General features: G+C 33.3%; 1 protein-coding gene across 2 annotated transcripts in view; it reads left to right on the top strand.

Moving 5' to 3' along the window:
- Nucleotides 1–14,744, top strand: part of KCNT2 (potassium sodium-activated channel subfamily T member 2) — a 371,426-nt gene that overhangs the window by 130,830 nt on the left and 225,852 nt on the right. For both annotated transcript variants that reach the window (XM_033196980.1, XM_033196979.1), the window contains exons 5-7: nt 1,056–1,115; nt 11,185–11,259; nt 12,462–12,545. In XM_033196980.1, the coding sequence (XP_033052871.1) occupies nt 1,056–1,115; nt 11,185–11,259; nt 12,462–12,545 (219 nt within the window). The remainder of the gene's footprint in view (nt 1–1,055; nt 1,116–11,184; nt 11,260–12,461; nt 12,546–14,744) is intronic.

Raw genomic sequence — 14,744 nt, 5'->3', positions numbered from 1 at the left:
AAAATGTAATCTCCCGGGTATCTGCCATTCTCATTCAAATAGTCTTAAATCTCAAAAATCTATAAACATATATATTTACCTGAGTCACTTTTTGTTTATATTTGCTTATTAGTTTCTATTTAGCCATCCTAAGGTTGTAGAGTATTTAACACAGAATAATTTTATTATCTTTTCTTGTTACTTTTTGTGGCATAGTAATATACTTTTGGTAGTTAGCAGTAGAGATGATGTATACAATAAAGAATATAGAAAAAAAATAGAAGCATACATAGGAAGATAGGACTAACACTTATATCCGCACAAGGGGAATTGGTTATGAAATTCATTCGGATAAAATCTGAAAGTATTTTGAAGTGCTGATATGGTCTATTTTATTTAGTATTCAGAGATGTAGTCTTTTTATTTTGTTTGACATGGGTGATAGGATTGAATATACCATTAAACTTGAAGAGTGTGTTATTTCATTTTCTGTATTTTCTGAAGAGAAATGCTGATTTTGGTACAGATGATTATGCTTCTGGGATAGAGCGGTTATCTGTGGTGGAGAGTTATGTGTGATTTTATGTATTAGAAACACACACACATAGCTGGGCATGGTGGCTCACGCCTGTAATCCCAGCACTTAGGAAGGCTGAGGTGGGTGGATTGCTTGAGCCCAGGGGCTCGAGACCAGCCCAGACAACATTGCAAGACCCCATTTCTATTTAAAAAAATTTTTTTAAACTAAACACACATATAAAAGAACCTGTTCTTTATATATCATGTAAACTTCAGCCAGTCTATTTTAATACCACCTTTACATTTTGAATAATAAATAAAAAAGGTTTATTAAGGAGTATTAGAATTTATGAAAACTAAGCTGTAGTACAGAGACAGCAAACTCTGGCCAGCAGCCTGTCATCTGTGTATAGAAGTTAAAGTGCCACCTAATAAGGCCTATTATACACTCATATATGTATACATGCACATATATTTAAATAAAGTTAGTAGTATAGTCAAGAATATATAATTTAATTGCATTGCATTTTCTCATTAAGTTGCAATTTATCTTTCAGGTTTCAGTGGCATTGATAAGTTTGTTTGAAACAATATTACTTGGTTATCTTAGTTATAAGGTAAGTTATTTTAATTAGCAGTTTCTTACTGATAGAACACATCAGTAGTGTTTACTCAGTATTCTTTTATTTATAATTTGCACTTGAGGGTAGGGCTGACTCTTCTTGAGCCACTTTGTTTTGAGCCTCTCCAGTAGGTGATAAAAAGCTCTATTAATATGGTAATGCTTTCATTGATGACTTACAAATGCTTTGCTAGTTCCTATGGGTTTACTTACCCATTATATGCATGCATTAGTGAGGCAAGCAAATGGAATGGTTCAGCTTTATCATATTCAACATTTTTTTTTCTGATTTGTCAAAAAATATTGAGAAAGTAAAAACATGTCTGTTAGGAATTATTTTAATAAATTATCTTATTTTTGATAAAGCTTTGTTTGGCTAACATGATTTAACAAATATTTAATGAGCTCCTATTTAATGGAGCGCTCTATACTTCACATGATTCTCTTCTCAATGAGTTTATAATCAGGAAAAGGGAGGTTACAGCAGAACATCATACAGATAATAATAATAAAAGCAGAATATAACAGGTACTTCCAGTGAGGTCAAAGAAAGCACTGTAGGGTTTTATAGAGAGAGCTCATATCGTAGAATGAAAAGGAAACAGTAGTCCTTGAACCACAGTGATTTCAATAAGGCAAGATGAAAAGACAGCACAATAGAGATTGATAAAATTCACAAAGGCATAAAGGAAGGACTTTGCATGTAAAATTGGAGGAATAATAAATATATTGTCTAGAATATAGGCATTGTATAGCAGCATGTATTTTTAAGTTGATGGGAGATGACTACCACGAGATTCTGTAATTGAAATTCAGTTTTAGGAATATTAGTTCAGAATCTCTATGCAGTTCAGGTCAAATAGACATTATGGTGAAGTTCATGTGCTCAGTTAAGATATGTTGCAGTATGAAAGGAAAACTGACAGTAAGATTTTGGCTGGATGAAAAGATTTGCCAGTTTTAATGAAAGATTAATTATGAAGGTAGAAGCTAAAGAAATCATCAACTGATGGGTTGAGATAGGCGAAGAGAAGGAAATTCATAGCATTCTAATAGTTTCTGAGTTTTAATGACTAGAAATATGATAGTAAAACTAAGAAACAGTTGTGTCAAGAAAAATGTCAGATTGGGATCCACATAGATTAAATAATGGAATTGGTTCTGGAGGTGATGAATTTCGGGTACTGGTGAACACACAGTTAAATAAGGTACGCAATTGAGAATGAAAAGCTGGAACTGTTGAGGAAGAGATTTATTAAGACTTGACAGTCATGTTCATCATTAAGACTTCTTGATAGTAAAGGAAGCCATGAGAATCTATCATGCATGGGTTAATCAACAGGGTGGAAACTAAAGCTTATGTTGATGGAGATGCTTAAATTGAGGGTTTGGGAGGAAGAACAGAACAGTCAGGGAAGACAGAGAAGTTAGAAAAGTTAGCAAATCATTGGAATGGTTGTCATAATCATTACTAATTTTTGTTAATAGCCTTTTCATTTACTCTATCAAGTGTACTCAAGGTTATGTTTTGGGGGAACTCATATCTAGCACATCAATTTCTTTCTCACTTTTTCATTTTTTATTTTTTGAGAAAAGGTCTCACACTGTCACCCAGGCTGGAGAGCAGTAGCACGATTATGGCTCACTGCACCTTCAACTCCTCCTGGGCTCAAGCAATTCTCCCTACTCTCTTGACTAGCTGAGACTGTAGGTGCACCCCGCCACCTGGCTAATTTTTTTGTATTTTTTTGTAGAGACAGGATTTTGCCTGTTGCCCAAGCTGGTCTCCAACTCCTCAGGTCAGGTGATCCTCCCACCTCAACCTCTCAAATGGCTGGGGTTACAGGCATGAGCCACTGCATCTGTCCCTGTCTCACTTTTTAAAACATAAGAGCTTCGAAGTTAACGTTCTTCAGACTATTATTTAATTCTAGATTTAGAACAAGAAGTTTTTACAAACACACCCTTTTTTCAGGCTCACTTTTTTTTTCTTTTTAATTCTCATTATTGCCATCTTAAAAAAAAAAAAAACACCAATTTCTAAGAATGTCAGATTGATGAATAAGAAAGTATAAAAACAAAAGAATGACAGCTTTAAAAAATATAGGTGGATTAATTAAAATTTATGAGAAGACATAGGACGTTAGAAATGTCTGAGGAACAAAAAGTATTATATAAAAGCACATGTGCTGTGTCAAGTGTGAGAAGCCTGATAAAAGGATATTGAGTTTACAAATTAGGAGGTCATTTGCTATTGGCCTACAGTAGGTCAGTTATAATGGAATACAATTGAGTGTCAAAATTGTTAAATGGAGAACGTTGTTTGACTGGGGCAGGTGCTTACTCAAAGTAGTAGGATAGAAGCAAGGATGACTGCTTCATAATAAAAAAAATCTGCATTGTTTAAAAAAGAGAGAAAGTACAAGGCAGGAGTAAAAATATTACAGGAAAGTTTGTAATAAGTAAGAAGTAAGTAAGCTGGAATAGAAACCTCAGGTTTAATGATTAGTTTTGGAAAGTCTCCATTCTCTTTGGAGAGTGCAGAAGGTGGAAAGTGGTGGATCAAGAAATAAATTAGAGCTAGGGAAGGGAAATGAAAGAACTTACACATGGTAGCCACACATCCCTAAATTACCTAGAAAGTACTAAATCAATAATAAGCAATATAGATGAAGATGCTGAAGAAGGGTCTTTTAAGGTTTATTAGTATATCTCCTTGTCAAAATACGTGCACTATAAATATGTCCTGATTGACAAATCTGGATATTGAGTAACTAGAAAAATAAAACAAACAAAAAAAAATCAAATAAATTAATGTCCCAGATCTTATCTTTAATGTTCATTAATATACATGCATACATATGTACAACAAATGTTGAATGTAACATATAAATAATGGTATGCTTAAAATTTAGGCCTGTGTATTTTGGGGTAAATTAATCCTATCCCTTCCACTAGTATGGGAGTATATACAGAACTGTAACATGGCCAAAATATTAATCTACATTTGAAGATGCATTTGCTCCAACTTCTGGATAAAATGCAATATGAAATTAAGGTTGGTGTTTTGCTAACAGAACTTTTAGCACTAATTTTAAAAGCCTTTTACAAACACGTATCGATTCAAGATAATTTTTCATCGCAATCATATGATGATGACATTTGTAATCAATTATTGCTTATAATTTATAAAATTAGAGCAGAAAATTATAAGACCTAGCGTGCAGAACTAGATGATATATAACATTTCCATAAACATTAATGGCTTCGATGGAGGAAATGTAGACAGCAGTTAAGTCCAGTGTGTTACAGAGAAAACAGATAGGATAAATAGGAGTTATATGACAGTAGAAGGATAGGTTGCTGTTAATTATCTTCTTTTTCCTTTTATAAATATAGTCCAATCTGGGAATCTCTCTGGTCCCTTCAACAGAGTGTTCAATAATTTTTTTAGAGTGGGTAAATCAAGTAATTGGTAGTCATTTATGGTCTCTAAATAAGGCATGTTTTGGTAGCAGAATTTAAAACATACTTCTTCCTTCAAGATAGATTTTTTTTTTTTTTTTTGAGACAGTGTTCTCACTCTGTTGCTCAAGCTGGAGTGCAGTGGCATGATTGCCTCTACCTCCTAGGCAGTATAGATCCACTTGCCTCACCTTCCTGAGTGGCTTGGGACTGCAGGTGTGCACCACCACACTTGACTAATATTTGTATTTGTTTTTTTTTTTTAAGAGATGGGATTTTGCTATGTTGCTTAGGCTGGTCTGGAACTCCTGGGCTCAAGTGATCTGGTTGCCTCCTCAGCCTCCCAAAGTGCTGGGATTATAGACATGAGCCACCATGCCTAAGTTAGATTTTTTAAAGAAAAGTAATATACAGACACACAGAAATGGATATTGTATTGCACCAGCAGTTGTATCCACTGCTGATATTATTCTTTGATACTTATACTTCTGAAATAGTAATATTAATAGCAAATCCATATATAACTTTCTTGTGTTTGTTTATATATGTATATTTATAGATTATATATGCTTATGTGTATATATTAAATATTTAAAAATACACTTAATACAGCATTATATAAGCATTTTATAATTCTTGAAATTAGACATTCTAAAATAAACATAACTAAATCATTAACAACTAAAATAGTTTTAACTTTCATTGAGACTGTAGGTTTTGAAAACCAGGCTAAGTTAAAGTGAAATTAGCTAGAACTATTAAAGTACATGTTGAGTTTAGCAGATAATGAATTAGCATCCACGACATGAACTTATTTTGTCTTCTGTCATACAGAAGTGCAGGTCTGTGCTTAAATCATCATTCCATTCATGTTTATAGCTAGTTGGCAAAACAAACATGGTAATCACCCAAACCTAAAGTTCTTATTCTTTTGTTGTCATAAATACCCTCTAATTCTTTATCAACTGCTTTCAAAATAAAGTTCTATTTATGCACACACATTCATTAAATCAAAAGGAAACAAAAACAAACTCTGGCACAATTTCCAAACCTCCACACATAAAAATTCATCATACCTAGAAACTTTTTGTTAAATCTCCAATTCTTTTTTCCATAATCAAATTACAAAAAGCAACAATTTTGAAAGTTTAACACCACACTGGCTTATTTCTGGAAAAGAACAAAGAATTTAGTCCAGGACTCCTGAATACCAGGTACTGTTGATTCTGCTTATCTTGCCCTGAAAATGGTAAATCTAAATATTGTTGGGTTTATATGCAGAAATATAAAGTAAGACTGCCATAGTATTATAACACTATTTTAAATTCATCCAAAGAAGACAAATTACCAAACCTTGTATTAAATATTTTAAAATACAGGTATCTTTAACATTTAAGAATTAAAAAGTATTTACAAGATGGCCTAATCTGAGCTTGCAACAAATAAACTGCTGTAACTAATTTAATTTTTAAAGTGCTCTTTAGGGTTGCACAGATAGTAGTTCCAAGGTTCCATGTTTCTTTATGAAAAAAATAAAAGTGCGATGCATTTTAGAAAATCGCATATTTTCCTGCATTATTGTTGGTTAAAAATGATGTGTCCATGCTAAATGTAGACTAATTGGATTGAGATTTCTTTATATTTTACTGAATTCTATCAATAAGAAGAGGAACATAGAGAGGACTGGCCACTGAGAGCAGATACAGTTACTACTCAGAAACTAAAGAAGTTAATTTTTGGAAGAAGAATAATGCTTTTTATCTCCTTCATGAAAATAAGATTAAATGAAAATGTATTTAACATAATTTTGAAAGGCATTGTGCTTGCCTTTCAATTTTATTTCTTAGTTTTTCTTACATAGTGGCATTGTATGAATGCGTGCTTTTTTTCACCATACTAGCATTTATCCTTAGGTTTTTGTGATTTAGGCTTATTGGGACTCTTTCTTGGCCAATGAAACTTGTAGATCCTTTCTATATTTATGTTTAGTTAGCTATTTTTAAGAAAGATAATTTATGGATGTATCTCGTAGTTCAGAAGACAACCTGAAATCTTCGAATGAAACTCAATGCATATAACTGAAAAGAGATGCATTTATTTTTAGCAATAAATACATTGCCCCACTGTACAATTTTAGACCATGAAAATTAGTCCTCTGTGGGAAGTTCATTCATGTGTCACAAACTTACACAAACACACACATATATGCATGCATGTGGTGTGAAGCAACAATCTGTGGCTGACATAATGTACCAACAGTTTTTATTTAGGAGATTCAGACTGTCGAGCACTGTGCTAGGAGTAGAGCATGCAATCCTGAAATATACTTGTCCTGACCTTGACCTCACAGAGTTTAAAATGTTGTAATATATTTAGTATATAAATACAAACTGAAAAAAGATAACGTGAAATAAATTGATGGAGGATCAAGAAGCCTAATGTAGGGGGAGATCCTGCCTAGAGGGCATATGATGAAGGGGCAAGGAAAGCCTCTAAAAACTCAGATTTCGGTTGCGAGCTGAGAGGCAGGTATGAGTTAACTTGGCAAAGTGAAGTTGGAAAGAAAGGTAAAGCTTTTCCAAGCCTCTTGAAGAGTTATATGCAAAAATATACATAAGTCATGTTCTAAGCAGTGAATATACTTTATATATTACATCTATGGAAGGAATGATCTTTAAAATAAGGTTGGAGATGTCAACAAGAGAAAAATGAAATAGTATCTTCTATGATATGATCACATTTTTGTCTTTGTTGTGTAAGTGTCTGAATAGTTCTGAAAAGTAGGCCTGTTCTGGGGTGAAGGTGCAGGAGATAGGTAATAGTGCAGTAGATGAATTGGAATGGGGCAAGAATGAAGAGATGATGGCTAATTAGGCTTAACAAGTCAAAAAGTGAGAACTGAGCTGAAATAAAACCTAGAAAATCTCAAGATCTATTTACAAGTTAGTAGGTCTTATTGATAAATTATAGTATAAGTATAACTATAGTATAATGTGAAAGGAAAATTTAAAAAGTATCTCCAGGATTTTTGGTTTGTGCTACTGGGAGATAAGTCAGGGAACAAGTCATAAGTTTTGCTTTAGACATACTATATGTAAAGTGCTTTTGAGGCATTGATGTGAAGCAGTGGGTTAAGCAGTTGATCTGAGTCAGAATCTCAAGAGATAAAATATTGATTCGGGCTATTAATACAATACTGGAAGTCATTACTTATTTCTACTTACTACTGAATATAAGTTGAAGCTGAAACATGGATGAAATTACTTAACATGGGCATATAAACAAGAACTTTTGAATACTTTCCTCCAGAAAATTTCAGTTTTCTCTGCAATTACAAGTTTGATCATTTCTACGTGATTACTTGAAGTATAAAGGTTTTAAACAATACCATTCTTTCAAATGAGATCATTTGGATCCAGTGGAAAGAAATGCAAATATTTAAGCTCCAAAAATAAAATAACTGTATCAAAGAAGGGAAAGAGTATGTATGAAATAGCTGGGAGTATCATTTACTCATTCATGATATTAATTGAGCCCCCACAAGCATTTTAAAAAATTAGTTCACTGAAATGTTACAGATGCTTGCCAAGGGGATTAGTTTTGAAGGTGTGGAGGTGTAATATTACAGCTAGGGGGATGGATGTGGGCAGAGGTATACAAGCGTAAAGTAGCCTAGCTTGTTCAGCCATGGATATAAAATTCAGCATGGATGAATCTTTGGTTGAGTTCAGGATAGGGACAGAAACATCAAAAGTACAAGCCAAGCTAGTAGCCAGAGTTTAAATTGTGAAATTTCATGTAATACAGTGATGAGTTTGGATTTTATTATGTGAGCAATGGGAATTTGGCATTGTAGAAAGATTCTTCTGGCTTTAATGTGGAAGAAAAATCGGAAACAAACCCAACCTAGACAGATAATTAAATAAGAATCATAAAAGTCTAATGTGTTATAAATGGAAATGAAGAGAAGAGAGCCATAAGAGATAAAAGGCTTTTGTTTATATGAACTAAATTATACAGTGTGCCACAGTTCATACTAATTTTGCTGGGCATTAACAGAAATATTCTTTTATATCACTAGTAGAAACTGTTCCCATAACCCTCCTTTCTTGCTACTCAGATCAATCTCTTCTTGTGCACAGCCATTGACACCAAAGAAAAATGTAAAATGAAAAGTGAAAATACAATAAAGAAAGAGTAAAGCAAAGGATAACATTCTGGAAATGATGCCGTGTAAAAACTGATGAAAGAAATGATATTATTACCTACACAATTTAAAAAAAAAAAAAACATGGCATAGCTATGACTAGTTATAATTCTTTTTTTTTTTATTTTTTTAATTTTTTTTATTTTTATTGAGACGGAGTCTCGCTCTGTCGCCCAGGCTGGAGTGCAGTGGCCGGATCTCAGCTCACTGCAAGCTCCGCCTCCCGGGTTTACGCCATTCTCCTGCCTCAGCCTCCCGAGTAGCTGGGACTACAGGCGCCTGCCACCTCGCCCGGCTAGTTTTTTGTATTTTTAGTAGAGACGGGGTTTCACCATATTAGCCAGGATGGTCTCGATCTCCTGACCTCGTGATCCGCCCGTCTCGGCCTCCCAAAGTGCTGGGATTACAGGCTTGAGCCACCGTGCCCGGCCTAGTTATAACTCTTTTGTTAAATAGTCTTGATTCAGTAGTAGTAGGAAAAGACCAGTCTTTCTACACTTCTTCAAAACCATGCATCCTCTGTCTGATCCATGCTAATCAGATGACATCTCAGAGAGGTGCCATAGCTTTTCTGGTCTTTTCATTCATACAGCAAATCTCAGTTTAGTATTTAAGAAATTAGGATCGATATATGCAAAAATTTAAAATTCTCCTCTAAGAAAGCTTCTCCCTGTCCTCAATTCAGACCTACATGGAACAGGGAATCATCATGGGAGGCCTATCTGCTGTTTCTACTTCCTCTCTTATTTAATGCCCTTTAAGGCTAAGGAAGAACAGGGAGTGAAGTGCAGTCAGTTTCTGGGTTGAAGTTGCCTGACTGGTACAGTTATTGTCTGATGTTTGGTTGTTCCGCATGTCAGACACAAGCTCTGGCTCTTTCTCCCATGTAAAACTTCTGTGGCCTATCTGGGGCCTTTGAATTTCCTGGAGGCCTCAGTGTGTCAGGCTAGCCACTAGGGCTCTGACACAGACCTTGGACTTCTCACATCCGCCATCTGTTGAAGTCCCATTTCACCTTCAGCTACACAGTCTTATTGAGTGTAAACCATTTTTAAATAACCATAGGTTCCATTCTTTAGGGTCTATATCTGGTTCCCAGAAAATAGGCACTTTTGCCTTAAAATTGGAGAGACTGTGTCCTGCTCTTACCCAGTCATCTTTTTCTTTGACTTTTCATTTTAAAAAGTTTTGGGCAGTAGCCAAATACAGTCTCCATGTTGGAGCCAAGCTAAGAGGTTTGGTTCCCTATAGCCCTTTTCACTTATCTTGAGGTGATAAGATGCACCACAGCACCTGTAGTATCTCTATAAGGAGGCATTCTCACTGCTTCCCTTTCTTCTAACTTCCCACTCCTTTACTGTTTTTATGTAGCCTGGATGAGAGTGATAAACTATGCTCACGAAACCTATTACTTAATTTCTTAGTACATAGAAACAATAGCTGCTCTAGAACTTTGCTTTGGGATGTGCAAGTATGTTCCATCAGTGTAGTTTTAAGCCTTTGGGGCCTTAAGGAAAATTAAGAAAAAGAGTCCCAATTTTATAGTCAGTGTTATAACGGATAATTGGAGATTACAGGGATAGCAGATTTCAAATTGCCTTTCTAATACACAGATCTCTTCATAGAAGAATAAACTGCTTTAGAAAAGTCTGTGCTCATTATCATCAGACACCAATCAACAAAGTTTCAGTGGTGACCTATTAATGTTAGGGTCACTTTCACGGACTTGTATTTTGTGCATAATATCAGGGTCAGCACAGGGTTCCACGACCAGAAGGTCTTCATGATTAGTTGAATGTTCTCATATTACCTTCTTGAAATTATTAATTTCTTATTAGGAGGCCTTATATTTTTCATTTTGCACTGGGTCCTGCAAATTATGTACTCAGTCCTGATTAATATGTTTGTATTATGAGGGTAGGGAGATTAGTCTAAATGATTGAAAAAGACTTTCCTTTAAATTGTATTAATGTGAAAGCAATTTTAATACCAATGATTGTTAACAAGGTATGTTAACAAACTATTATTGTTTCACAAACTAATATACTTGATGGTTAGTGAATATCATTATTTTAGTAAGTAAAACTTCATATTGTCACTTTTTAATTGACTCTGTAGGTTTTGTTAGTGTGTTTTATTTTTACTAGTACATTTTCTTCCATGACACATTACTTGATAAAAAATGTTATGTGCAATATTCATGGTAGAGCACAATTACACTAAGAAAAATAATCTCTGAAAGTCATTGCTACATGTCTATACAATATTCAGTATTCTGTTAATGGAAGCATAAGCATATTTATTTCTAGAGAAATTCTAAGTGCTGTCTTTTTCCCCCATTAATAAGATGCAGTATAATTGACTTTCATTTTTATTCATTCTTTCTTGGAAGGGAAACATCTGGGAACAGATTTTACGAATACCCTTCATCTTGGAAATAATTAATGCGGTTCCCTTCATTATCTCAGTAAGTCCTGAAAGAACCTTAAAAAACACTTTTTGTAATTAGACTTAAGTAAAATCTTTAAATCTAGATACTGTTAAATAATATGGTAGCTAAGATAAATGGATTTAGACTTTGGTTAGAATCATGATACTAAGCAACAAGATAAAATTGACTGGATAACTGCATTGTGTAACTAAATGGAAACTAATGATTTAGTACAAGAGCAAAGTAAAATATTTTAAAGAGCTATATGCTCTGGGGATGCCATTTGACAAATGTCATTATTATTTAAAATTACTAGAAATTACTTATCCACTTATTGTTTATATTGTGGATTTTTTTAAAAATAAGCCAATTGGAAACATATTTACCAAAGTTTCTAATATGTTGAAAATATTTATCTGTGGTTTAACCACAAGATTTATTAAGTCCAATTCTCTTTTTAGTGAGGAGATTGCCAAAAGTCAGACACCCAACATTTTACTTCTTTTCAAAGTGCTGTGTGTTATCAGTTCCATGATGATCCTATTCAACTACAGTCCCATAAATATGTAACTCAACACTTTCCTGTTGCAAAATTATATTTTAATCGCAATTTAATAAAGTTGTAATAATGTCTGTTGGGATTATACTTTGTAACACTTTATTTGAATTTTATTTGGAAGATTTTGAAAATAAGTAGAGATTACCTGGAGCTGTTGCTCTCTTCTGATAATTATTTTAATTTGAGTGATTTATCTAGAGAAGCAACTGGAACTAGATTAAATGACAGGTTAACTAAATATAATTCTAATTAAACATAGCTCCCCAAAGTCACTTAAAGTGGTTTAACATAAAGAGAGTAAGAGGCAATATTGTAAAAAGAGAGAGTACCTTCCCTCTTTGTTCTTACTTAATACCTCAAGTTACAGAGAAAAGAAAGCCAATGTCTATTACAAACCACCACACTAAAAGATTTAATGATAGAATTAGCATAGATATCTGCCATCTGGTGAGAGCTTATTATTTTCTTTTTGCTTCTGCAATAATTTCCCTAAGAAAGATTTAGACAATGAATGAAAAAACATATCAATTTCTTGCATTTTATTAATAGTGAGTTTACATTATTTGTCATGTTTTAAATTATTACACTTTCTTTAATAACTTTTTTTCTATTTCTTTTCAGTCTGCTGGGTATGATTTATTGCTTTGAGATAAAAGTCTAGTTTCGGTTTGTTTTCCAGATATTCTGGCCTTCCTTAAGGAATCTATTTGTCCCAGTCTTTCTGAACTGTTGGCTTGCCAAACATGCCTTGGAAAATATGATTGTAAGTATAGAAGTGAAGTGCAAATATGAAAAGATTTTTAAACGATTTCTTATTTTCAATGTTTAGACTAAACAGAAAGACATAATTTAGGATCTAGTCTTGAACTTTCTTATTCTGCATTCTCCCATAACGTATAACTCATACTATTGGAATTAATTAAGCTGTAATTACATTTTCAAGTGTTTCATTTTTAAACATATTTTAAATTAATTTAGGGTCATAGTCAATTGTTTCATTTAAATGTTTTTTTTAAATGAGTCATTTTGGTAAAATACTATTAAATAATTAAAGAGATACATAGTATAAATTTGTGGGTTAACAGACCTTAAATGAACAGTCTGCTGTATCTTAATCAGAAGGAAAACTTGTAAAATGTCCATATTGCCAAGTTACTACCTTTGTAAGGTCCTATGACTGGTAAACAAAAATGGTTCAGAATTTCAATATCACTAGAAACCTTATTGGTTTTTGGACTGGTTCAGCCACTTAGCCAATCTTCAGAGTACAAATATCCTTCCCTCCCAAGGCAGTTTTTTGATGCATAATGGGACTCCTGGCTTTTGAGGGCTCATTTAAGTGATTTTGTCAAACTGCTCTTAATTGTAGGTAGTCTCATATTCAGTGAACATCTGTGGGGCTTCCTAAGATTCTATGTGGGAGCCAGAAGTCCCTCATTTAGAGTCATCCTTCTGGATTTGCTTGAGCAGGGTTGTGAGTGGGACATTAGGGGAAAAGGCAGCGAGAGGTAGAATAAAAGATGGAGAACTCAGAGCTGTGCCACAGTTGCATTTTGCCCAAGGCTGACTCTGCTTGGCGGCATGGTTTATAACTATGACCAAAACATTTTTACCACAGGCTTTAGTACTTCAAAGCTAGCTGTAAGGCATTGCCATTGAGTCATTCATACCACAAATGTTAATACATGTTCACTATACGCTGAACAATGTGATAGACAAATGATCTGACTTCTTTGCTATTCTCTTTATCTGCAAAGAAAAGCACCTACAAGTTTGCTGTGATAATCAAATGAAATTATATATACATATATATACACAAAATGTACACACATACATATGTATAATATGTGTGTATAGTATTTTATCTGGCACAACAAAGTAAGGGCTCAATATTATTAATTTTACTGCGTTGAAAATTATACTGGTCTGGAGGCAAACTTATTTTCCATTTAAATGGGTTTTAAACAGAGATTATGACTACAGTTTTGGCCAAAGGAATATTTGGATAACATTTTAGTATTCACAACTCAATGGATGTTTCTAAACGTTTATATCGAGTAACCACTGGAGTCTTATGAAAGTACATGGCCAAAGGGTGGGAGAGTGTGGCCTGTGAAATGATTTGCAGAAACATTGGGCTGTCATAATTGTCCCGATGAAATACTGTTTGACTAAATATAGATTGCCTAAATTGCTAATGAATAAAAATACATCAGAAAAAAGTAAACTTATTTATTAATTTCTGTGTTATTAGTTGTTGGAAAAAATAACTCAAACAAGACAGGATACATTAGACCAATATTGACAGTAAAAAAGTCTGTTTTGCATTATTAATTTAAGATTCATTTTCCATTTTATTTCCATATCTCTTCTTGCCGGATGCTAAACTTGTATTTACTTTTCTGTTCATTAATACCTCTGCCATTAGAAACTAAACGGTGAGAGATGAAATCCAAATCAGTCAGCTTAGTTATTTGTTTTCAAAACAGTTCTGTTTAAATAAGTGGTAGACACATTAGTGGTAGACAAATAATGACTCATTGAAATATTTTTATTGGTGAAGTTAGTTATCTCGTGCTGTACTGATTTAAGCCTAAGCATTTATTATTTTAAAATTGAGATAAAAATGATACAAATTACAAAAATCCAGAAATCTACTGCATAGACTAAACACTAGTAATAATTTATAGCCTTCAAATATTTTCTATGCAAAAATATGCACACATATCATGCATGGAATAATGATGTATGTTTGATTGTATAGTTGGAATTTTTTGTCATATACTGGTATGTAGTGGACTAGTTCTTATGTTATTAAAATTTCTCCTTCAAATCAGTTTTAATGGATTTGGCTAAATTTATATAGCTATCAATTTATATAACAATTTTTGTATTACATATTTACATTATTTTAACATTTATGAACATTCATTATTTTATTTACTAAGTATTATAATTTTGT

This window comes from Trachypithecus francoisi, unplaced genomic scaffold (genome assembly GCF_009764315.1).
Source record: "Trachypithecus francoisi isolate TF-2019V2 unplaced genomic scaffold, Tfra_2.0 Lachesis_group5, whole genome shotgun sequence".
NCBI lineage: Eukaryota > Metazoa > Chordata > Mammalia > Primates > Cercopithecidae > Trachypithecus > Trachypithecus francoisi.
This window is presented reverse-complemented; position numbering and strand designations above follow the sequence as displayed.